Raw genomic sequence first — 24,672 nt, 5'->3', positions numbered from 1 at the left:
TTGTACGTTTAACATGAGGACGTGCGCATGTTTGTGTGCGAAATAGTGTGACATCAGAAATAGCTAGAAGGCATTCAAAGGGTTAATGCAACAATTTGAAGCGAACACTAATTCGAATGCGGATTATAATTTTGTACCTCAGTTCTAGCATGTTATACCACAATGCAAATCAGCCATTGTCAATTAAGCAAAATTTTGATATACGCAAGTACTACTGTACACACATAATGATCCGTACTACTAACCTCGATCAAAACCTGCACTACACATCGAATTAATTCGATTCAATTAGTAATATTTAGTTAGTAATATATATAGACTGCTAAGGTGTTCAAAAAAACTTATGCGTTTTGTCATATTATATAAACTTCTCGTAGGGTAAATTATAGTAATCGCAAAATATCGAAAATATTTTTTTATATATTTTTACGTTATTTTTGGCATACCTTAAAAAAATTGGATGTGTGTGCGTGTGTGTGTTCGGATACAAACTTTCGTCGACGATTTCGGGAAACACATCAAAGATCAAGAATCAATTAAAAAAACATTTGATTCATTATATTATTATATTATTATATTAATGGTTAGTTTTTGTTCAAGGCAGATCCAGCAAAAATGACAAAATTAGTAATTCAGTTTTTGAGATAACGGAGGGTCCAAATTGAATGATTCAAAAAAAAATTATTTGTATTGACGAAATGAAGAACTGGTAATATTTTTGGCAAGGCATATGGTCTCGGTTTCGAAAGTCTAGCGGTTTCGGAGATCCAATAAAAATTAAAAAAAAGGCCCTCGAAAGTGATCATTAGACATATGCACATCAAGTTATCAGATATTTTATAGAGATTTTATTAATAATAAATGTTGTTTACATTCCTATGCGTTCCATACAATTCATTAACTGTAAACTGCAACGCGGCCCTAACGCGCTTCGATATTTTCTCTCTACGCAGAACGATTGCTGTGAAAAAAGCTCAAAATTTCCAATATAATGCAAAATATAAAAAAAATTCAAAAATTTCAAAATTCTCAAAAATCTAATTTTTTCAAAGTTTAAAAAAAAATTGAAACTTTAAAAAAAAATTATTTTCGATACGGTAAGCTCCAGCAATTTGCCTCAAAGCACAATGCCATGCATAACTAGTTTTTTTGTTATTTTTACGGGAGTCATAACAATTTGCTGTATTGAGCGTTGATTATTTCTAAAAAAAACGTTTTTAGTAGAATGCAATCCATTGATCATATTTACTATCTTTATCTTATTACTTGAAGCTATTAGAAGAGATCCCACAGTTTTTTTTCTAATTGCCACAATGTCCCTAAAGATCATTTGTACTAGGAAACATATTTTCATCTATATTTCCAAGTGAAAATCGATGTTAATACTGATTGACGTCAAGCTGTTCGAAGCGGATATCAAACCTTGAAAGCCCTTAACTCTAACCACTAAACCACGAAAAAGCCCAATCGATGGGAACATGATAAAGGCATAAGTCGGTAAAGACCGACGGAAACTAATACACGATAGATGTGAAAAATCATTTTTTTCTTAGTTTGATTGTCTAACAATTTTCTTAACTCATCAGGTTTATTTCAAAATTGCTTTCTGAAATAAGTAAGTTTTTAAACTAAACACTTGCATGCTTTATTTTATGAATAACTTTGTAGTATTTTAGTAATTCAATATATTATATTGTCTCCAATCAAAAATGACGCTCAACAATGTATTTTCAACAAATGACGCCCAAAAAAATGAATTATTGGAAGCAATCATCTATTACATTTATATTAAAATATACGTACTTCTTGCTAAATACAATGATCGACATTTTCGATTATCTGAATGTCTTATTGTTAGAAAAACCACTAGATAAAAAGTAGTCTAGATAAAAATTAGTCCGTTTCAATCAAAACATTACTTGTTGAGTAAATGATGTAGAAACAAAAATTTCCTTTCAAATGTATTAAAAATTGTCAATATTTTAAATTATATTTAATTATGATGTAATCATGTAATTCTCGAATAATACTCACAATTATCAGCTCGTCGTTGGTCGAGTCGTTATGCTAATTCACAGACATTTTTCTTAAACAATCAGCATGTTATCAATGAATCATAACTAAAAGCAAAAAAAAAAAACAATAATATCTGTTCGAACTTAAAATCAATTCAAATTGAAACTATTTACCTTATTTTTGATCACTTCAACTATTTGGTTGTGAGAACATTTTTGTCGTGCTTTAATAGAGTCACTATCACTTTTTCTGAAATAAAGTAATATCAAACAATACTTGAATAAAATTTCTAATGAATTAGATTAATGAAACTCATATTTACCAATAATAACACCCACATTTATTCTTTATTCATTATTATATATTTTTTATCAAATACACATATTTATTTTAATATCCAATCTATTTACATTCAAATTTAGTTATTTTATAAAATTATATGTACATTTTTAAAATTAATTTACATTATTTCATAACTGCTTTACAACCAAGTATTATAAGTATCTTCTTCAGAAAACTTGACTATATAATTTTTAAATAGTAATGGATCGGAATCGATAAGAAATAACATTATAGTTGGGTAAGGTCTGAAATATTGTTTCAACCATATAAAATGAATATTTTAGAAATATTATGATGGTAAATGCAATTGGTACATAGATGTACATACACACAGGAAGAATGTCGAAATTTGCCTAAGCAGGATTTGAGAAAATATTACCAAACTTTAAAACCATAAATCATGTAAGATTTCAAAATAAATAAATCACGTTATTATATAAATAAAAAGATTATCCGTTTGAGAGATATTTCGTAAAACTTTTGCAATTAAGAACTAATACGACCTGTGAATAGCGTAATATTCTTAAAACGTTAAAATAAATGCATGAACGTGTAAATATAATTTTAAACTAATTTTTATTATTTAATCTTCAGAAAACGATGTTATTCATTGGAGTGTTTTTATCAGTACATTAAAGTTCATATTATACGTAAACAGATATCAATAGATATTCATTGTGATAGATTTAGTTACGATATTAGAATCAGATTGTAATATGCCATCGTATAAAATGTGTTAAAAAAAAAACAAACAAATATTCTTAATTTAGTAACATTAGCAAATTAAAAACAAGTATCTGTAATTGACATTTTTCTATAATTCTAACTATTTGCAAGAAAAAACGTAATCAATCAATATCAATGTAATGAGTAGCGTTAGATAAAATATTAAACTATTTTTTTAGTTTACCCAATGAGAATCGAACAGAACCAGCCAAAAAATATTTCTGCCGATATCAGAATATAGTATTACAAACCATTTGACTTTACTGTTTTATGTCATTTTGTGCTTGAATTAGATCCTTCACATTTCCGATATATCACTATTTATAAATCATTGTCATATTTTGTGAATCAGCTATCATTCCTTATAATATAATCGCCGCATAAGACTATTTCACTTATTGTTAGATAATAATTAAAACTATATCCATATAACCAGCACAACGTCCTAATAATAATATAATTTACAAAACAATTATAATCAAATATTAAATACACGCTTACGTTAAATTTTGAATTAAATTAAATATCTAATTAATAAATTGTACTATGTGAGTATTAAATGAATAGTAAATTGACCCTGTATAATTTTGTACAAGTTAAGCGTTATATATATATATATATATATATATATATATATATATATATATATATATCAAATATATATGCAGGGTGTCCCAGACCTTGACGACTAGCCAAAACGGAATGATAGCATTGAGCTCAACTGTCTTATAAAAAATATCACGTTATTTGGCAACTATGAGTTTTTAAGTACAACCTAGAGCTTTGGTGAAAATATGACAATTTTTCGACTTTGATGCGTTGGCAAGTTCTATCAAAAGTTGGCGCATTTATTTAGGATCGTAAGATGATGAAATACTTGATAATTTTATTATTGAAAAATTTTAAGTAAAAAAAATAAAAAGCTAAAAATGACACAATTTTTGCTAGTACATTTTACTCACAATTAGTTCAAATGCTTGCCGTACGCGCAACCTTAAACGTGCAAGAGAGATACATTTTCAGGTTTTTATTTTTTACTCAAAATTTTTTTAATAATAAAATGATCAAGTATTTTATCATTTTACAATCCTTATTAAATGCGCCAATATTTGATAAAACTTGCCAGCACACATTAGTATTTTTTTTTAAATGAAGGACTTTCAAAGTCGACCGATTTTAAAAATTTGAAATTCATAGTTCAACAAAAATCTTAATTCTTGAAAACTTGGGACAATTGTGGTATTTTTTCACTGTGGTCCTAAAAAAATGAATTACGGTTACGGTTCCATATTTAAATAAACAAAATTAGTAAATGTTAACCGAAAACTTGTCTTAATTTTACCAAAGCTCTAGGTTGTACTTAAAAGTATATAATTTCCAAACAACGTCAGCATTTTTTTTCTAAATTTTTTTCAGGACAGTTAATGTAAATATTATTACTCCGTTTCGGCTTAACGTTAAGGTCTAGGACACCCTATATATATATATATATATATATATATATATATATATATATATATATGTAAATTAATACTACAGAGAATTACAATTACCTAATGAATATACATTTCTACTAAATTATTAGGACCCTCTTGCTCAAATCGCGAGTTTTGAGCGAGAAGGATTTGTATATACGGTTACTTCATTGAAATTAAAAACATTGCTTTACGTAAAATTTTATATAATTTTCAACTATTTCGAAGTTGTATGCCAAATATATAGGAGTCCGTGCAATTTTAGTGTAACTGTGCGAATAGCATGTAATATTACTGCATCGATTCCATCGAGAACCAGTATGGAAAAAATATTATAGTAAATAGCAGAAGATTTAAAAAAATCAAAACTGCGGTAGGATTGTGTAATTCAAAAATATTTGTTATTATAAATGCAACGTACACAAACCGGCGTTTGGTAACAGACTTTATAGATAGAACTGACCTCGTAAAATGATCATGGCAATCACTGATAAAATCCACGTCTCTTAGGAACTTAGTCCCATTTACGCCAATAGTTCTTCCTTACGTTTCCTTAGTCAATAAATAAATAATCTTTTATAAGCTTGAACTCACAGTTTTACAGAACAATTTAATTGCCTTTTTCCTGTGATAAAAGTTCAATAATAATAATATTTAATAATATTAGTAATAATTATGATATATACACAATATATTTCTTTGTACTTAAAATACAATAAATCGAAATATGTGAATGACTAAGATTTGGTTTCAACATAAACATTATGACATTAAAATAATACAATATAAATAATTGTTTATTAATGCCATAATATTATATATTCAATTAGAAATGAAACAGTAGTAGTATTATAAAACATTATAGTTCTTTTGAAACTATATCTAAAATATATATAATGCAATTTTACTATATCTGCAATATTGTGATTGGTGAACTGAAATTCTAGAGGAATTTTGAATACATTTTACTGAGAAAAAGTGAATACATTCGATTCCCTTGGTTAATTTTCATAAAGTATTTATGAATTCACTTGCTTGGTTCATAGTTATCTGTGACTACTATAAGTATCCTGATACGAGAGTATTAGAATACAGACCTCATTATTTTATTAGATATTTGATCGTCAAATGTTTGTTTTACAATTAATTGCTTCACTATTGCTGTGTGGCGTAAGTAATTTGATATAGGTATTTTAGAGATCCCTGCATTGCTGAGCTCATCATATAAATTACGTTTGTCGTACGGAACTTGTTATCCAAAATGTATCAAAACCATCAAAAGTTCGGGTTAATACAGATATCCTCGATAAAATTTTATAATACAAAATATAGATAAATATTGCAGATATAATTCTCATGCATATAATACTTAAAAATAATTAGTCGACAAACATTTTATATTATATTTCATGAAAAACTCTAAGGACTTGAGTTTATATTTTAACACACGATTTTATAATAATTGATCTGTACTATGCAAAATCATACGCTATTTCATATTATCGGATTTTGATAATTTTTAATATAAAGAATATAAATAAAATAAAACGTTTGCCAGCGTTGTTTATATAATTACCTCGAATAAATAATCAGTACTAAAATTACCACGCTCTCCCTTGAAGAGGCACATATCCCGTGCACTGTTGTTGGTGCCCAGTGGATATGAAGTTATTCTGATTCCTGTAAGCTGCAGCCATGACCGCACCAGACACCAGCCCACTTCCTGACGACGTGCACTGTTGTTGGGATACTGATGAATTTCCATATGACATACTTCCTGGCGAGGCACCGGAATTGTGATGCGAACCAGGATGGGAATTGTTAGTGGAGCCGCGTATCCCATCCTGCGTACTTTGCAGTTGGCCGCCATGATGCAGAACACCAGTTCCGCCTTGAATGACGCCCGAGGTCGTTATCGTACCAGACGACACGTTGCTGCTGCCGCTGGAGCACGGCTTACCATCTTTCACCAGGACGGGCACGGCCACTCGTCGAGGGGAACTTACACTCTGCAATTCAGAAATAAACAATTTGGCCGCTATTTATATAGGTAGTTGTAATTGTAACAACAAAAATTATATGGCATAAATCAATAAGAATCAGGCTGTTAAATGTCAAATTGCTTCTTGGAACCACCATGTAAAAATTTACCAAATTCCACATCTATTTACTTCTATATACAAGTACATAAAAAATAAGATAAAGGTATGCTAAGAAAATTTGATCTTAGCAAATTTTTAGACTATTATCAAATATCGATTGGAATTTAAAGCTATGATTCTAAAATGGGCTCGCCCGTAGGTAAGTGGTTAAGAGAGACGGGACTTGTTTCAGAGGTCCCGGGTTCGATACCCATTTCGAGCAGCCTGTTGTCAGGCAGCATTGACAACGATTTTCACTTGGAAATATAGATAGCAATATGTTTCCAAGTGAAAATAGCCCTCAGCCGGCATTGTTGCACCATACTTGCCCTATTACAGAGATTGTAATAAAAATTTATCATACAAAGATGTGACAACTGTTTGGGTTGCCATCTGTAATAAAACAAATGTAGTTTGTAAGATCTTACTCACAACAGCTCATAGAACCCATTAGTTCTGATTGCTGTTCAAATAAAATTATAAAAAAAATGATTCTAAAATATTAAAAGCAATATGAAAGTATATATTACGTAAAGTATATACAGTAATGTTGGAGTACATAACTTTAAATATAATGAAAATTTAAAATAATAGCTTCTCCTACTTAGTTCCCATATAAAATAAAATTCATGATTGATATTATAAAATATCTAATTGTTTACCTAACTAAATGCGTCACGTAGATCCAGTAATAAGATTTATTACAATTAAGACAATTTTTCTTTACTTTCCTGATTAAGATTTGATATATTTCTAATGATTATTTTGTTTATAATAATTCTAGTAATTGATATTTCTAATAATAGTTCTTTTAATGAAATAAACAGTATGGTATACTAAGTTGCAAAACAAATTGAAAATTAAAATTAATTATGATTGATTAAATTAATATATAATTTACCTGATTATGCGAATTTTGTTCTGCCATTGCCTTTTCCTTTGCTTGCCTCTTACATTTGTACCGGTGATTTTGAAACCATATTTTTACCTGAAACAATAATAACAATTAATAGAAATAAGTATGAAAACAAGTATTAACAAAATATAAAATTAAATGAGAATTTTATAATTTAGCATTTTCGTTTGCAAGGTCCAGAGGTGGCAGGGCCACAGCCAAGCCCGACATCAGGCAGCTTTGATGTCAAATTTCTACTTGAGGTTATAGATTTTAAATATAGCTTCATCGCCTCTCGCGGATATAACTACATGTATAATAAAAATATTGACAAACACTTCGAGTATGGTTAATTAGTCACAATTGGATTAGACAACTGGGTAATACAACGTGAAAACAATTACTGAATGTCATATCATGACAGAATGTGATTAAAAGTATATAGAAAAAAATGTTTGCATATCCTATTTTCATAGTTGTTATTAAATTATGTAATTCTACATATCAAATTACAATTTTATAGTAAATATTGGGCGATTTTTATAGGAAAATATATATACACATTTAGGGCAAATAAAAGAAAATTTTTATACAAAGAATTTTACACCTTTCAAAATACACAATTTGAAAAAATATTTATGAAATTTAAACAGAAGTGTAACAAAATTAAGCATAAAGTATAAGAGCACACAACACATATATCACTTGTTTCTGAAACCATACCAGTACCAGTACCAGATAATGGAATTGAAAATCATAAAATAATTCAATATCGTACAATGATAGGCAGAGAATAGGCATAAGTAGCTTGAAGAACAACAAACGTTCTATTTAAAAAGAAAAACAGGATTATTATATAAGAAACTTATAAAGAATTTTCGAGGGTTCGATACCCTCTCCAACGGTGTACCTTAGATAAACAAATTTTACATCGGCTGTCGCGACGCACCAAGTTTATAGAAGTATCAATAATATCTGAAAAAGGCTGGAAAATTGACATAATAAAAATTTACATGTGCCTTACGAGTGGAAAACTTGTTAGTTAATTATATAATTTTCAATTGATAATAATATGATATAAGGTTTAATGGAATGTCTTATGATATAATAAGTCTTATGAATTTATTCTTTTTTATTTATTGACTTGAATCTTTGATATAATGTAATACAAATATATATTATATATTTATTTGTCACATTAAATTTGTTAATGTAAAAATATAAATCTTGATCTAATAAGATAATAGCTGTACATTCAAAAACAGGATAAAATAATTTCTATATTAAAATATTTATAGCACTAATGGAAAAAAAATTATAGAAAATATTTATAAGTTTATTTTCTATTTTTATATCTATTTTTATGATTAAGCACTTGAATAACTCAATTTCGCAAATAGTAATGCGAAACCGTTTTATTATACTAATATATTGTAGTTTCATTTAGATGGTAAATATCTTAAACTTGCAAAATAATGACATCTAGTGTTGAAACGTCCAGAATAAATATTTTTCAATATTTTGAAGCATACGCTTAAAAAATATTAGTAATATTTTTCAGAAATGTGTTTCAATGTGAAGCAAATAAAACTTAATTTATTCTTCAGTTGAAGTTCTTTCTTTAGTTCTTTATATTTTAGTTTAAATTACATTAGTATTCATTCAGGTTAACAATTTAATTGAATATATATTATTGTAATAAACTGAAGTAGACCGGGGCAAATAAAATACATCACCACAACACCTAACACAAATCAAACACAATCAACTATCGAACTATGTTCAAAATTTCTAATAATAGAAATGTGTTTTTTTTTACTATTTTTCTAAAATTTGTCATCTGTTCTTTTTTACCCCATATGCGGAGTAAAATAGGGCAGCCAGGGGGCAAACAGTTCTAATGTTATTTTTCATTTTACAAAATAATAGCTACAATATTCAACCAATGCAAGACATGAATTTTATAAGCACATTTTTCACTATTTTCAAAAAGATAACACTGCATATAACCTTGATATGGTATTTTGTAAGAAATATCCATCAGCAGAGTTGTAATAACTATGAATTTGATTTATTTTTTGTAAAATTGCTTTTTAACTAAATTTACGTATTATTTACTATTTTTTATTGTTTATGCTAGGATAAAGTTACAGTTGGTCCTCACACCACCCACATGTAAGCTATTGCTTACAGAGGTTATATAAAGACATCTGTTGAATCTAACTTAAAATTAACGATACATCTTATAAAACAAATAAATAACGTATATTTAAATATTACATTAAGTAAGGTGACCATATGTCTTGGATTGGCCAGGAGAGTCCTGGATTTCCATCTTGTGACCCGGGTTTTTCTTAAAGCGAAATTTGTCCCGGATTTTGATTTTTTGTCCCGGATGTCCCGGGTTTTCGAAAATTAATAGTTGAATTAACAAAAATTATGAAAACAAACTAACAGATGCAATTTTTTTTCAAATTAAATATAAAAAAAATTGAATAGAACATATAGATCGAAAAATATAAGATATAATATCATAGATAAAGAAGTATTGCATATAATAGTCGAAGTATAAAGCTCTTACTTAATGTTCGCAATTATGATAAAAAAAGATTCATTTAAAAAAACTTTTCTTATTGTATCCTTGAATAGCATTTGTTATATAAACGACAAACATACACCCCCTCCCCGACGTCCCGGATTAGCATAACTGAAAATTGCCGTCACGGATTTGACTTAAAAAAATATAGTCACCTTACATTAAGGCCCTGTAAACTAAACAAAAGTGCTCAAAACCAAAAAAAAAAAAATTAACATTGAAAGTGCTATACTTAGATAATATTTGTGCTATACTTAGATCTTCAATCATGGCCGTTTATCTCATGATAGCGACGTTGCTTGATCTGAGGCGATGGCTACTAAATTTTATTTTAGATAATAGAAACAATATCAGTGTAAAAACAAGAACACGTCCCTATAGCGATTGATGTTAGATACAGTATGTCGACATGAGTGATTTTTTATATTTTTTCCGAAATTCAGCCAGGTGCGATTGGTCTAACACCACATTTATAAATCATTGCAAATATTCATACTTCGATATGAATCCAACGCATGTGCGCGTAACGAATAATTGATTGATAATTGTAATGGGCAGATAAGAGCCCGTAAAAAATTGCCGAACCAAGTACCTAAGGTCTAAATCGCCTGCATCGAGGGCATACCATTAGGGACAATGCAGTAGCGAGTGCCCTGAACGGCGCGGCGTGAACCGTGCCCGTACTATATATACTATGCGCGTTAAATGAACGGAAAACCAACCAGAGGCCATTGCAAGCACACAACCCACTCGATCGCGGGCCACGCCCTGCCCTAGCGCTAAGCGATAAGCAGCACTCGCTACGCAACCTCACGGCGACGGGACTACGCTCGAACGGCACTGGGACACATGAAAGGATTGTCGTAGTAGTAGAATCATTGATACTCTGCATGTTTCAACTCTTCTATATAGCTTATTCATATATTTATAAGTTTTTTTTGTTGTGTAGTTTGAAAGTTATGATAAATTGTTTTTTCTCGTTTGTGAAAAAAATGCACGTTAATATATGCTCTTACATTTTGTCTAATGCAGCCTTCAATTTTTTATTCAGTTCCATTATTATTCCGTCTATTTTTTATCCTCGTTCCTTTCTATTCACAGATTATGTTTAATTCAAAAGTTCAAAAATAAAATAACTATAGAAATGCCTCAAAGTGGTATAATTTATACACATGTCGGATAGGGCAAGGCACAAAGTTCCAATTTGAATTTCAGTAATTATACTATAAAAACTATACAAGTTACATCAAACCATATAACACATATCAAACAAACTCTATTCAGTAAAATTCCCAGTTACTTCCCAATTATAGAAATACAGTAGAACTCCAATTATCCGAACTTCGACTATCCGAATCGCCGATTATCCGAATCACTTTCAGAAAAAACATTGTCCAAAAAAAGTCTAAGTGCACTATTATTCTTCCACCCGCGAAGCCAGTGTAGGCTTTTATATATTATTTAAAACATTTATTTTATTTTATTTATTATTTAAAACAAGTGAAAATATCATGTTTCTTTCATTTAATTCAATAAAAAAATAGTGCAATATCAAAACGTAACTCTTTTTCTCTCCAATGGCAATTTTTTTAAAAAAAACTCCGATTATCCGAATGGGTCCCTGTCCCAATTAATTCGGATAATTGAAGTTCTACTGTATGTTTGTTATTTTTCTAAAATTTGTTACCTATCCCTTTTTACCCCCGAGGCGGAATAAAAAAAAAACAGACAGGCGGCAAAAAGTTTCAAGTCTTATTTTTTATTTTGAAAGTAATTTTACGAAATAATAGCTACATTATTTAGCCAATGCTAAATAAAAATTTTATGGACCCATTTTTACAATGACCCCAACGTAATAACCTCGGCCTGGCACTTTGTCAGAAATATTCATCAGCAAAGTTGGAATACCAATTATTTTATTTATTTATTGTTATTGTTTCATTATTGTTTACACTTTTACCGCCAGTTGGCCCTTCTTACCCAACCACGTATAAGCTTTTATAAAGGAAACTGTTCAATATAACATGAAAACAACGATGCATGTTATTAAACAATCAAATAACGTATACATGAAAATAACAATCATGAATTTTTTTTTTAAAAATTGGCAATGTGGCCGTTTATCTCCCAATTTAAGGCAAAGGCTGGTTACATCTTTCGCCCTCTACTTTAATATAGTATCATCGAAAAATTTTACTTGTTTCTGAGATAATGGCGGCAAACCTGGGTAGAGAAATATTCATCAGTAGAGAATTTATTTCTTGTAAAATTGTTTTCTTTTTTAAACTTCATTAATTTTTTATTCACTATTTTCTGTTACACACCCACGTGTAAGTTTTTATTGAGGTTATATAAAAAAACTTAAATCTAACTTAATAACAATTTATCTTATAAAACAATTAAATAATGTACCTATCTCGTAAACAAAGCAACAGTGCTCACAATGAAAAAAATTATCAGCGAAAGAAAATATTATTATGAATTATGTGTTAGTTATGGATTTTCAAATATTGCTGTTTATCTGCCGATATCAACGTTGTTAGAATCAAGGTGATGGCTGGTTATACATCTTTTTCCCTCTACTTTCAAATATTGTTGTTAAAACTTAACTTTATTGGTTTTCGAGATTACGGCGGTAGACATTTTATTTACGGTTTATAATAGTAACGTGGTGAATTCTAAAATTTCATGTAGTTCAACTGGCGTCTGTTTTTACTAGTAGTTCTTGACTGCACCATAAAATTTAAATTATAAGCGTATTAGGTGGATGGATATTTACGCTAAATATACGGATATACATACAAAGTACTTCAAATAAATGCACTATTTCACATTCAAGTGGAGCAACTTTTTTTAAAAAAAAAAAAGAAAATAAGCAAGCGCGCGGAAAATAATGGTGGCTACGATGATAATGTGGAACGTAAATACTTCACAACATAAATTTGATAGCGGACAACTATTGCGTTTGCATTGTGTAATAAAATAGCAAATTAGATACAATTTAAATAGACTAATACGAATTAGCCTCTGCGTTCCATATGTGGCCCTTAAAAGCCTTATTTTATTTGTGGAATGATACTATAATTAGTCTATCGTCCCTTAGTTTGCGGTATGCGTCCAACCATGCGTCTAACGTGTCTTCACGGATATTGCACCGGCATTGTGTTCGCGTACAGAACAGTGCCTTTGAAAGATAATTGAAATTGAATTGAACACCATACACCCTCGAAACATGCCCACGATGTAGGCGTACCGAGCTTATTTAGATGCTTCCTTCTTATTCAGATTCAATAGACTGGAAACAAATTTACTTTTTATTGGAAAGATAATTGTTTTCGAACATACTATTTTATTGCTATTCACATAAATTATGGGAATAAAAAAACGCGAAAAGATTTACACACTTCACGATTTTGTTATGTTTTCATATAAAGAACACCACAATTGAAAGCGATCATGTCCATTCTTATAGAAGGTAAATTTAAATTATAGGTTTACCTACTTACTATCAAAAGAAAACTATGTATTATTAATGCAGGTACGTTTAAATCCATTATTTAGTTTTTATGGTAAAAATGTATTCGAACAGACTGTTTAGCTATCCGTACTGACCATCTATGAAACTACAATTACTTAAATAATGCAAATCACATGCCGAATGTCTTATGCAAAATTTTGTAAAATATTTGGGTATTGAAGCACCAGTGAACTCCTTATCAAATCCAAAAGATTACTTATATTTTGAAAACATGCGTCTTTTGTATCTGTCTTTTGTAGCTTATATATTTTTTTAATTTTCTGATTGCTATTTAATCATTGCTAGAAAAAATGGCAGCGATTTTGATTGATATTGAGATTATATGTCGTATTTTACTATAATTCTAGTAAACATTGTGTTCAATATTTTGTATATAATAGGGTAGAGCGGGACTTAAGGTTCCGCGGGTGTAAAAGTTCACCACGAATATTTAAAAAACAAGTGAAGTTAGGAATTTTGTTTAACTAAAATATATAAAAGTAGTGGAAAAAAGATGCGTAATCAGCCATCGCCTCGAATCCAGCAACATCACTATCTCGAGATAAACTGCCATGTTTAAAAATCTATAACATAAGTATATTCTTTCGTTGTTAGTTTTTTTGGTTATATGAGCACTGTTGTTTAGTATTATAAAGACCTAATATTATACTATACTATATATATATATTTAATTGTTTTATAAGATTAATAGTTATTTCTACGTTAGTTAGCCCGAACATGTAGTTGGGACAAAAAGATCAACTAGACCTTTACACATGCACACATGCAAAGGTGTAAAGTTTACACTGTAAACAATAAGGAAAATAAGGAAATAGTATATAAAAAGTATATTAAGTTGAACAAAAGCAATTTTAAAAAAAATAAATTGATGGACATTCCAACTCTTCTGATGAATTTTTCTGACAAAATATTAGGAACTATATTAGGAAGAAAATAATCGAAAAAACACATTTCTATGATTGGGAGTTAAGTGATTTTTTTAAGATAGTTCGATAGTTTGAGTTGCTTATTTAACGCATTATTTGTTGTGATGTAGTTCATTTGGTTTAGACAGTATAATTGCTGAAATTCAAATTGCACCTTTGTGGCTCGCCCTACCCAGGGCCGGTGCTGCCTTGCATGCGATGTATGCAAAAAATGCGGGCGCACGTCTTAGGGGGCGCCAAAACGAGATTCGAAAATGAAATTTATAATATATTATTCTTATTTTTTAGTATAAAATCTAGAATACTTAATAGATTATAATAAACAATCTAACTTAACTATGGAGACACAAAAAGCATCTTCAGTTTGCAATGTGATATCAGTAGAAACAATTCATTACTCTGCAAATTAGTAAATTATTGTTCTGCTTATTGTTTAATATACTTATTAAATTTTTCTTCGTTTGAAGTTAATGTGGAATCGAAAAAGAAATTATCTAGTGTTCAATCCCGTAAGCGCAAACCTACGAAAGTTTAAATTATTGGGCATTATTGACGAAAAATTGCAAGCTGATTTAGTTTGAACGGAACTTCGGGAAGTCAGTGCTTAGGAAATGGTTTATTAAGACCGAGAAATTGAATAGTATCTTTTGTTTTTGTTGAAAATGTTTTGCAGCTGATGAACTTTGAACGTTGAAGACATTTGTGGTTAGGTTTATGGAAATGGAGCAAATATGAAAAATGGAAGCAAAATGTACTTACAAAGAAACAAAAATCGTGAGCTTTTTTATACCTAGTGGTGTCCATTCTAAATTTAATTATTAACTAAGCTGAAATAATGCAGATACAAATATAATTGTGTATTGCTTTCAATATAGTTAAGAAAATATGTAATTTCTTTGCATCTTTTAAAATACGTTAGAAATTTAACATTAAAACAACAATCACAAACAGTAAACATGAATACAATTTGTCCCTTACAATATCAATGAGGAGAAGTTTACGATGCAATTTTGGATATTGTAAATAATGAAAAAAAAATTAAAATTAAGTTTCAAAAATCCAACATAAACAACGAGTGTAATGTTTAAAAATGAAATGAGTAAAATGTTTCAAAACCCAAATATTAATATTACACATATGTTAGAAATACTTGAAAACGTAAAATCTTTAATTATGGCCAACCCGCAAATCGCTTCGATTTTCTAAATAAAATTAAAATCAATGTATTTTATACGCTCTTAGATTATATCTAATTTTTTGTGTACTAAATCCAAAATGATTAAAAATCAATTTAAAAAATTTACCTAAATGTTTATATAAATTTAATGATAAATGTTAAAACAGTTAAAATTATTGGAGGGGGGGGGCGCTAGAACAAATCTTGCATGCGGGCGCTGAGGACCCCAGGACCGGCCCATACGTATATAAAAAATAACTAGTGGGGTGGGTGGCATCGTGCCTTAAGGCAAATTGCTGGAACTTCCCGTACCGTAACGAAATGTTCGAGGAATATTGAATGTTTTCAAATAGATCATTATAAAAATTGTAACATTGTCTAATATTTATAAGAATTATATAAACTGAATTGCAGAGTTGAAATTATTTGTTTAAAGTATATTAGAACTATAGTCAGAATTAAAAATAAAATCTGAATTATTTTCGATATACAAAAAATTAAAAAAAAAAAAAAAAAAAAAATGGTACAATTTTTTTTTTCCAAAATCAATTATTTTGTTAAGACAAGCAGAAAGTTCTTTGAATCAATTGAATCGGACGCTTAGTTCTCTCAAAAACTGCTATTTTTTGTACATTTAGCTCTGTATCTCCGAAATGGCTGGGCCTGCCTTTGCGAAATACTAATAACCCCTTCTCCCAATCATTACTAATTGAATGTTTTTTAGATCATTCAAATCGGATGCTCCGTTCTCTCAAAAACTCGATTTCTATTTTCTGCACTCTTTGCTCCTTATCTCCGTAACTGCTGGACCTGTCTTTGCCAAAAACTAATCAGCTCTTCTCTTTATTAATAGGAATCGAATGTTTTTTAAACCATTCAAATCGGTTGATCCGTACGCCCGAAAACGTGGGCGAAAATTTGTATCCATACATACATACACACACACACACACACACACACACACATCCATTTTTTCTGAAGTATGCCAAAACGTTCAGAAACCTTCAAAACGTCGAGAAATGTAAAAATTTTCAATTCCGATTTTCGGCCCATTACAATAACTTACCCTACGGGAAGTTAAAAAACAGAACAATGTATCGTACAAAATAACACACTTTGAATATAATTCAATACATTCATTAAAAAACTATATTCAAACTCTGAACATTTAGGCTCATTTAAAGAAAGTTATTTTAAAGGCGAGAGTTTAAAAAACGCCAGTCCGTTCAAAAATTTGGAAAACCGTCAGAAATTGCCATCATTAGGAATTCGTCATTGCAAATGTGGAAAAATCGTTTTTGTAATCGCAGGTCAGCAGCACCACTTGAGCTTTAAGTACGCTATCGTCAATGAGGAAACGGGAGGAGGGACGCAGCGCGATCGCGCACTCGCGCACTCGCGCTCTCGAGTGCTGCGCGCCTTTGTCCTCCGTGCAGTTCCGTACAATTGCGCATAGTTCCATACCGCGCTTTATAGTGTTATACTGTTCCACTGGGTCCCACCGCGCAGACAACTACATCACTCGCCAAACTCAAGTGCTTTCACTTCAGCCAGTTCAACATCTGTCAAATTTTGAGTGTGATGCTGAATTTGATTATTATAAAAGCAATATTTTTCTATCGGCGTATCCGTTCAGCGCGTCGCTAAACCGGCGATGCTTAACCGGTGTTACGCGGGACGTGACTAATGTGCTCTAGCGCAATTTTTTAAATACCGATGCTAAATTAGTCAAATGCTTGCAAATACAAAAACTATAAAGTAAAGGATATTTTATAATATTTTCATAATTCTTTTTCTAAATGTAATGAAATTATATTAACCTTTTCGCTAAGAGACTATTCCGACGAATACCACGAAGATTTGTTATTTTCATGATAACTAGAAAGATGTAGGAAAACAAAATTATTCAATATTATAAACATCCGCAATTTTATTTGTTAATGCACTATTATCCGAAGGAGATTTATTACAGCTATGCGGATTAAAATTTGTTTATATGTTTCAGAGATTAAAAAAAACAGCAATATTACTTGTTAATAATTTGCACAAAAATTATTTGCATATATAATTCAATACAGCTATGGGATTAGGAAATTTTGTATGTAATTATTCACTTATTTTTGTATATAATTAGTTAAACTTTAAATGCATATATATTTTCAATTACTTAGATATCACAATCATACATCATTGATTATGAAAAACTATTGTAAAATAAGTTTCATCTATAATCTATAATAATCTATAATCTACAACGAGTAGGTATACTTTATATAGTTTAGAACAAGTAATATCTGCATACATAAATAAAATGTATGCAAGTAAATGTTAAACAAATTATAAATACTGATATTTTCCATTATTTCCATTATTATTACTTACTTAAGACACTGCAAGTTAAGATTTTAAAAATTTAGATAAAGATTTTAAATTAACCCTTTCGCTACGAATGTCAGCTGTGTGTACGGATCTTGTCCATGAACGATTTATCACTATTTTTTTCATTTATTAACTTCCCGTAGGGTAAATTATAGTAATCGCAAAAAAATTTGCGATTTGGTTTCTGAACATTTTGGCATACCTTAGAAAAAATGGATGTATGTGTGTGTATGTGTGTGTGCGTGTGTGTGTGTGCGGATACAAATTTTCGTCGACGATTTCGGGAACACGGTTCAACTGATTTCGATTATTCAAACAACATTCGATTGCTTTTATTTGCAGGTTTAGCCGTTCCGAAAATACGGGGCAAAAAGTGCCACAAACAGTAACTGAGTTTTTAAGAGAACGGAGCGTCCGATTTTAGTAATTCAAAAAACATTTTACTTGTATGGATAAGATGAATAATTGATTTCATGAAGGCAGGGCTAACGGTTTCGGAGATCTAGTGAAAAAAGTAAAAAAAAATGCCATTTGGCGGTTAAAAATGATCATTAGACATAAGCACATCAAATTATCTGATATTTTATAGAGATTTTAACTGTTTTTCAAAAAGTCTTTTTTTCAAAAAAGGTAAATTTTTGTCAAAATTTTATAGTTTCTCAAAAATCTAATTTTTTCAAAGTAATTTTTGTTCAAAAATGTTAATCTCTTTAAAAAAAAAAAAATTATTAGTACGGAAAGTTCCAGCAATTTGCCTTAAGGCACGATGCCATGCGCCCCACTAGTTTATTTATGGCTTTTAATCTTTCGATCATTTTGCAGATTTATCACTATTAGTGAAACTATTCTAGACTTTTATAATAATTTCTCGATCATCAGAAGTGTAATTTTTAATTTTTTAACACATTTTTATTGATAATGATAGAAATTTCTTAAAATATATCGTTGTGCCTGGTTCAGTAGCGCTACTAAAGGGCACGCTGTACCGTACAGCAGTGACATTCCTGCGGAACACTCTCGTAGCGCAAAGGTTAATATAATTTTGTTATAGTTAGAAAAAGAATTATAAAAATAATATAAAATATTCTCTATTTTATAGTTTTTGTATTTAATTAGCAGACTTCATGACATTAAGTTAATGAGATTAAATTAAAATTTGAAAGATTATATTAATAAGATGTATACGGATGGAAATACATTATGCTTAGCTTTGCTTATGATTTTATATATTTGCTATTTATGCCAAAATTAGCATGTTTTAAGACGCATTGTAATCCATAATGAATAATATGACAAACATTAAAATCAACAAGTAACGCCTATATATTTTATCTATTTAGATCAAGATACGGAACCCTCGATGAGCCCAATTCACTGTGTTGTATGTTTCTGCGTTAGATTGCGTATGAGATATCGTAACAATTGATCGATACCTATTATCAAGATTAGATCCATCTGCCTGGTTCAACGGTATTTGTAAAGGGACTTTTAATACAATCACAAATGTTTTTAAATACAAACAAATTTAAAGAGGCAACTTTTGAAAGATGTCTCACAATAATTTTTCTTTCGTACGTTTTTCACCGCCTTAGAACCACCCCTACTTAGAACCAATGACGTGTTGAGTTATACATAGTAATAGTAGAGAATTTGAAAACTGAATAAATAAAACACAATTTAGATAGATTTTTGCATATTTAGATACATTGAATACATGAGATATTTTACGGTAAAATAATATTAGGTTTGACGCCATTGATGTGTTATTATGTGAACTAAAAGTATTTATCAAGCGCCTGGTGGTCATATTTTTTTTACTGTTATAATAGCGTTACCAATATATTGTTCCCACTTTATATTTAACTCAAATCCTCTGAATATTCATAGAGTTTGTGTAATATATTAAATATTTCCAAAAACTTATAATTCTCAAAATAGAAATCTTTAATGTTGGTAGAATTTGTAATTATCATTTCTCAAATAAATCTTGTAATTATACAGTTTTGAAATTAAACAAAAAATGTTTAACAGATCTGAAATAGAGTAATAAAATACAAAATATCATTTGATAGAAAAAAACATTTTTTCATAAATGTCAGACTCAAACAAATAGAGCAGAAGATCGAAAAAGAATCAGAGTAATTATACCAATAATTTAATACAAATATAGTTACTTACGACAATATTATGACATCTAATAGTAATAGTATAAGTGTCTAACATTATAGTTGTTTGTAATGAAAAAACAATAATTATTTGGTTTAAGTATAGGGTAGAGCGGGGCACAAAAATCTAATTTGACTTTTAGCAATTTGACTTTAAGTTTTTCTTGCTATCTTTCTAAAATTTGTTATCTGGTTCTTTTTACCCCTCACACGGAATTAAAAAGTGACGACCAGAGTGCAAAAAAACACCATTTCTATTTTAATTTCGAAAAGGTTTTATAAAATAATGGCCACATTGTTAAATCAATGCGATGTAGTTTAATTATTATTAGGTTGAACAACAAATTTAAAAATCATAATCTAAATATGTATTTTTTTACATAAAAATATTTATCAACTTTTACTATTATAACAAATCTTGTTTTGGTAGGTAATTGTTTATTGTCAGAAGAATAAGCCATCATCATCAGAGTTGGAATAACTATTAATTTGGTTTATCTCAAATAAAATCGCTTCTTTTAACTTATTTTACTTTTTTATTTACAATGGTCTGATGCTATGTAAATAAAAGTTATAATTCATTTCCTAAACGTGAGCCATACGTAAAATACAACCAAAATCAGACTAATAGTGTGAGTGCACATAAAATGTCTTTTCCGCATAAATATTTGGCGACAATTTTTCCATCTGTATCGACATTAAAGAAAATTTCAGTAATAATAGTTGGTTTCTTATCATTTATTCTGCATGTTAAATTTAAATTTAAACGTTTCATAGATTGGTGAGTTATACTACAGTAACAGGCGGCCAGAAAAACGTACTCAACTTTGGAAACAATAAGGTTCTATTTAGACTCTACACAGGGCCGTGCCTGACGGGCGTTCATTGCGTGCACCGCACGCAGGCGGCCGAAATTAAGAGGCGGCCAAATCGTTACAAGTTGTTTACTGGGCAAAAATACAATCGGTTTGTTTTCATTAAGATACGAAGTAAAAACAGTTTCTCTAATCTAATCTATCTAAAAAGAGTTTCTCACAAATAAGAAATGTATAAAAACTGATTAGGTCGTTGTAGTATTTATATACCTAGTCATCAGGGCCGTGCCTGGCCAGCGTGCAGTGCGGGCCGAGAGGCGGCCAAATCAAAAAAAGAACAAATTTAAAGGCGGCCATAACAAAAACCGGTAGAATTAAAAGTCCGATGAATTAAATGGCGGACAAATTGAAAGACTGCTTGATTAAGAAGCGGCCAACTAAAAGTCCGCTGAATTCATTCGCAGCCGTATTGAAAATCCGCTGAGTTAAAAGACCACAGTATACCGTGTGATTAAAAACATGGTTTATATTATAATCAGCCGAAGGCGGCCGTATTGAAACCGAAATCGTATCAAAAGCGGCTTTTTTTTATCTATCATATAGCCCACAGAGTAGCTCCAGGAGGACTTAAAATTTTTAATATTACATATTATAATAATACAAGTATACTAATATATGATACAATAATACATAACACAAAATAAAAGAAACTATCAAATACTTAACGGTAAAACTAAATTATATATGATGGAAATAACATATTCGCGACAAAATATCAAGATTAACTTGTACAGATGGTAATTAATTGTTTTACTGAAGTATTGTGAATATCGATATCGAGAAATAAGTAAGTGAAGTATTAAAACCAATTTTAGATAATTTAGTAAGAAGAATATTATGATCTATTTTATCAAAAGCTTTACTAAAATCAGTGTAAATTACATCGACTTGTCCGTTATTGTCAAGATTCTCAGCTAGAAATTGTTTAATACATATTAGATTAGTAGTTGTGGAACGAGCAGACATGAAACCATGCTGATTATTAGAAATTAAAGATTTTATCGATGGAATTAGTTTATTAAATACAATTTTTTCAAAAACTTTAGCAAAATTTGATAATAAAGATATGGGTCTATTGATATGAATATTTAACAATTAAATAAATAAACGATTCGTCCAATCTCTTAAAACTAATCAGCACGATTCTCAAATGATATCTTTCAAACAGTTTACGAATGTTTGAAAACGATGCAGGATTTTGGGCTAAAACATGCACGAAAATTTGTAAACTTTTCTGTTGATTAGAAACGGCTTGGCCGATTGTTGCACTAAACTGACAGATGGTAGTCGTTATCTAGTTAAATCAAATGACTTAAATTTTTGAAATCGATTTACCCGATTTTCAGAGAAAACGTTGACAAAAAATTAAAAATTGGCTCGTATACACACTTTTTTTTAACTTCCCGTAGGGTAAGTTATTGTAATGGGCCGAAAATCGGAATTGAAAATTTCCGAAGAAGTTCCAGCAATTTGCCTTAAGGCACGATGCCATAATTGCCTCAAGACAGAATTCCACTTACAGCTAGTTACAATTTGGTTACAATTTGGTCTCGAACGATTCAGAATGACTTGGAACATAGAGAAAATATAAAAATTACAAGTCGAGAACATATTTGATATTTTCCTATTATGTTATTTTCAAGGGCGGCCAAAAAATTCTCGCACGCAGGCGGCCACATACCCAGGCACGGCCCTGACTCTACATACGAAAACCTAAAAAAACATCTTTTTTGCCAACCTAATAATCGACAAGTGCCATTCCTTTACCTGTGCGATCCCTTATCTGTAAATATGTTTTTTTTTCCTCCTTTTAAAAAGGAATCATATTTTAAACGCATTTATATTTTTAATCGGATCTGCGGTCGACGCTGCTAACACAACAATAGTAAGACCGGAAAGGTTATGTAAAGCACCAAAAGCTTGAGCAAACATTGTACACCCTGTTGAAAAAAGATGGAATTTGCGAACTTCGTAAACGGATTATATTATGCCCAACAAAAGAGAAATTCTTTTTAATGCCATTAAAATTACACTTGAAGCATGTGATATAATATCGATTTAACATTAATTAAGTACCCGGTGGGGTAAGCTATTGACATCGCCCGATTATCAGAACAGATTCTTTGTAATATTTCCAAGTTTCGCAATACATTGTTGAAGACAGATATGAAAGAAAGAAAATTTTGACAAGTAACAAGAAAGAGACATTTTTTTAGGTTTTTCAGTTTAGATCAAAGCATCACATAAATTTATGTCGCAAATCGAACCTTTTACCTTCACATTGAATAAGAACTTCTTGATTGATCTAAATTAAATGAAGAATAGCGATCTAAATTTAATCATATTTTATGTACTTTTTTTATAGTCATTGAAAGAAATACTAAAAAAAATTATATATTGCACTCATACAGTTTGTGATTTGTGTGGTGTATTTTTTTAAATTTGGAATTCTTGATTATAATAGGCATAATGCACATTGTATTCAAACACAAAGTAATCATACAAACAATGCGAGCTAATTGAACGTTCCTGAAAATCAAATTCACCATATTCTAATATTAACAAACTTTTTCTACATTACGCGGCTATGGTCATCTCAGCTATGTAAAATGTAACAGATACAAATATTTTGTTTAAATTTGGTTTATAAACTTTAATATCTACATGTAAATTCGAAATGTTTCAAGAATAAAATTGAAGACAATAGGAAATAATACAAAATATGATCATTAATACATTAATCGCCATGTGTCTGGCGCGAAAAAGTTCTTACATGATCCATGTCAGGCCTAGATATCTGCCATACGCGATTTGGCAGAAGGAGGAAAATGTTTTAATATAAGGCCATGACAGTCATATGTGTGACATAAAAAATAGTGCTTTTCCAGAAATTTCGGAAATTTTTTTTTCTTTGATACATTAAGTTTCCTTGATACATTTTATTACTACTAAAGCTACCATGATCAATGTGAAATTGTTTCTGATATTATCGTGGCGATTAACCTGTTTATAACAAATTTCTCTGGATCATGAAAATAAAATAATTTCATTTATAACATTTTGAGAAATATTTTAAGGATTTTTTTAAATCCATAAGCAGTTACTATTTGCACCAGGGGTAAACCTTCTTACTTTAATAACATATTAAATTAACCAGAATTGATATCAGAAATATTTGGATCAGTTTGATGAGTTTTGTATATTGTTCTCCATATTGACGCATTGTTGAGAAAGGTAAAGATAATTTGAAACACAAATTACGATAAAGATTAACTTTGTTGCGCAAAGCCCGCGCGAGCGCACCGGAAAGGAAAGCTTCGCATACTCTGCGCGCGCAGCAGCAAGGTAAATACAGTAGTGCTTTCTGAAGTATTTGCTATTAATTGTAGGGCTACGTAACCATGACCACGATGACGGCCTA

At 29.9% G+C, this 24,672-nt stretch overlaps 1 protein-coding gene across 1 annotated transcript in view; it reads right to left on the bottom strand.

Annotated features, from left to right (window-relative positions):
* Positions 1-6,160: 6,160 nt before the first annotated feature.
* The window catches only part of LOC113375358 (thyroid transcription factor 1-like), a 42,260-nt gene continuing 23,748 nt past the window's right edge, over positions 6,161-24,672 (bottom strand). Inside the window, exons 2-3 of the mRNA XM_026615294.1 lie at positions 7,602-7,688; positions 6,161-6,568 (exon numbers count right to left, since the gene is read on the bottom strand). Of these exons, the coding sequence (XP_026471079.1) occupies positions 6,161-6,568; positions 7,602-7,688 (495 nt within the window). The remainder of the gene's footprint in view (positions 6,569-7,601; positions 7,689-24,672) is intronic.

Source organism: Ctenocephalides felis, unplaced genomic scaffold (assembly GCF_003426905.1).
Source record: "Ctenocephalides felis isolate EL2017-DRISC unplaced genomic scaffold, ASM342690v1 CF-g0.4_SCAFFOLD_01886, whole genome shotgun sequence".
Classification (NCBI taxonomy): domain Eukaryota; kingdom Metazoa; phylum Arthropoda; class Insecta; order Siphonaptera; family Pulicidae; genus Ctenocephalides; species Ctenocephalides felis.
This window is presented reverse-complemented; position numbering and strand designations above follow the sequence as displayed.